General features: G+C 53.4%; 2 protein-coding genes across 2 annotated transcripts in view; both read left to right on the top strand.

Annotated features, from left to right (window-relative positions):
* Window positions 1-2,549, top strand: part of LOC104132666 (class E basic helix-loop-helix protein 40) — a 14,376-nt gene extending 11,827 nt beyond the window's left edge. The window contains exons 3-4 of the mRNA XM_009645990.2: window positions 330-453; window positions 1,462-2,549. Coding sequence (XP_009644285.1) covers window positions 330-453; window positions 1,462-2,321 — 984 coding nt within the window. The 3' untranslated portion in view covers window positions 2,322-2,549. The remainder of the gene's footprint in view (window positions 1-329; window positions 454-1,461) is intronic.
* BHLHE40 (basic helix-loop-helix family member e40) overlaps window positions 2,527-2,584 on the top strand; it is a 7,371-nt gene continuing 7,313 nt past the window's right edge. The window contains exon 1 of the mRNA XM_009645989.2: window positions 2,527-2,536. Within this exon, the coding sequence (XP_009644284.1) occupies window positions 2,527-2,536 (10 nt within the window). The remainder of the gene's footprint in view (window positions 2,537-2,584) is intronic.

Raw genomic sequence — 2,584 nt, 5'->3', positions numbered from 1 at the left:
CGCCCGGCCGGATTCCCCCGTGCTAAGGTCACGGTGCCAGCAGGGGCAGCAGAACAGATCAATAAAATACTCTTTGAGCTATGCGGCTGGTCGGAAAATACCCGTAGGATTCCGTGATAGCCTTTCCTGGAGCCTGCTTTTAACTCATTTTCGTGGCGTGCTGTCCTCAGTAGCCCCGTACTGTTTGGGATCCGGGCTCTGCCCTTAAGCCTTTTCCCGAAACGGCATCGGTCCTTCCTCTGTCGTTGGGAAAATGTTGGCAGCCCCATCGGGCTCCTGCGTGCGTGGCCGACCCCAGGGCAGACGCCAACCTGTCCCTTTGCTTTCAGACTCTAGGTCACTTGGAGAAGGCCGTGGTGCTCGAGCTCACCTTGAAGCATGTGAAAGCGCTAACCAATCTCATTGAGCAGCAGCAGCAGAAAATAATTGCTTTGCAGAATGGTTTGCAAGCGGGTGAGTGTTGAGATCGCGTCGTGCGAGAACCTGCGTGCGCGCGCCTGACGGACTTTCTCTGGGAGTCGTTGGGAGGCGGTTGTGACACTGATCCCGAGGAGGGAGGAGGCAGGACTTCTTGCCTTTAATCGCCGTCGTTCTCTCTGGCTTTGCTGACGAGCTGTTGCAAAAAAAGGTGCATTTCTCGGTATGGTCCCTGTGGAGCGCCCCGTGGAGTTGTTTTGAAATGAAGTTGGATTTTAAGTAGTTTTCTTTAAAGCCCAGATTTGCTGTGAGGTTCCCTCCAAAGCCATTCGAATCTTTCCCTTTGCGTTCATGAGCTTTGGATCGAACCCAGTTTCGTTTGTTTGGTGGTTGGTTTTTGCCCTGAAAATACATCTAAATCCGCTTTTTAGGGACACCTTCTTCAGGTCTCCCTGTAGACAAGCTAGCCTGTGTTCTGCAGGCGAAGAGGGCACCCGGTGTATCAGCTTATCATGCTTTAGATGCACTTCCTCCTCCTGTTTTCACATGTGGCACTCACGTGAATCTGATAAAGTAAAATTTAGTTTTTTCTGAGCAGCCTTCCACTGCTCTGGCAGCCACAGGGAGTGCAATAGAGCTTGAAGCTGAAGCAGAATCGCCCGAGGTTGGCGGAGCCGCGGGCGTGCTCCGGGAGCTCCCTGCCTGGCGGTGCAGGGCGAGGTGCAATCTGCCTTTCCCGGGCTGTTCCCCAGGGAAGGCACCAGCTCGACCCACGCCTTCGCTCCGCGCTTCGGCACCTGTTGACGGCGGCATATACAGTAAATGCAGAAGTAAAATGAAAGTTGTGTGAGAGCGGACAGACGGGTGTTCGTTAAAAACGTACAGAGGTGGGGGGGGTGCAGAGCTCGGGCTGACCCCCAGGTTCACCCCTCTAGCTGTGCTGTAACCCAAGTTCAAGATCGCCTCCGGTCCGCCTCGAAGATGGGAATGGAACTATTTAGCACGTTGTTAATTTTTAATTTCCTTCTGTTAATGTTTCCTCAGGTGACCTGTCATCAAGAAACCTTGATTCCAGCCAGGAAATGTTTCGATCCGGTTTCCAGATGTGTGCCAAGGAAATGCTGCAATACCTGGCAAAGCACGAGAACGGCAAGGACCTGAAGTCGTCCCAGCTGGTCAGCCATCTGCACCGAATGGCCTCCGAGGTGCTCCAGGGCGGAGCCGGCCGCAAGTCTGGGGACATCCCTCCTAAAATGGTGGACTTGAAAGAGAAACCTGTGTCCCTGAGCAAAGCGGCCGAGGGACACGGGAAAAACTGCGTGCCTGTGATCCAGAGGACATTTGCTCACTCCAGCGGGGAGCAGAGCGGCAGCGACACAGACACGGACAGCGGGTACGGGGGAGAGCTGGAGAAAAGTGACTCCAAATCCGAACAGCAGTATTTCAAAAAGGATACCGAACTCAAGTACGCGGTCCAGGAGAGAATAAGCTCTATTAAGCAAGAGACTGAGGACCCGCCGGCCAAGAGGAGCAGGCTGGAGTCGCCGGAGGACGAGGGCCCTTTTGGCAGCGACGTGATGGGCTCGTCCAGCAGCTTCCTGGGCCCCCACGCCCACCAGCCTCCCTTGTGCCTGCCTTTCTATTTGATCCCGCCGTCCGCAACAGCCTATCTGCCCATGCTGGAGAAGTGCTGGTACCCGGCGTCCGTACCCGTCCTGTACCCCAGCCTCCCAGCCTCTGCCGCAGCACTTACGGGGTTCATGAACCCCGATAAAATCTCCCCGCCTCTGCTGATGCCCCAGAGACTCCCTTCTCCCATACCGGCCCATTCCCCTATCGACTCCTCGGCTCTGCTTCAAGCTTTGAAGCAGATTCCTCCTTTGAACTTGGAAACCAAAGACTAAGCACAGTGTGACTTTCTTCTCGTGGGGTTTTTGTTTTGTTTTTTTTTTTGGTTGGGTTTTTTTTGTTTGTTTGTTTGTTTTTAGTTTCAGACTGTTTCACTTTTCTATATTGGCTGGACTGAGGTGTGGGGATAAGGTTCACTGCGCGTAGGAAGCTAAATCCCCTTTTCTCTGACTTGGCAGGTAGCTTGGAGAAGGATGAAGGATGCGCCCAGGTTAGCGATTCAGAACTTACTTCCAAAAGAAAAAAATTAAAAAAAAAA

This window comes from Egretta garzetta, unplaced genomic scaffold (genome assembly GCF_000687185.1).
Source record: "Egretta garzetta isolate BGI_Z169 unplaced genomic scaffold, ASM68718v1 scaffold228, whole genome shotgun sequence".
NCBI classification, from domain to species: Eukaryota; Metazoa; Chordata; class Aves; order Pelecaniformes; family Ardeidae; genus Egretta; species Egretta garzetta.
This window is presented reverse-complemented; position numbering and strand designations above follow the sequence as displayed.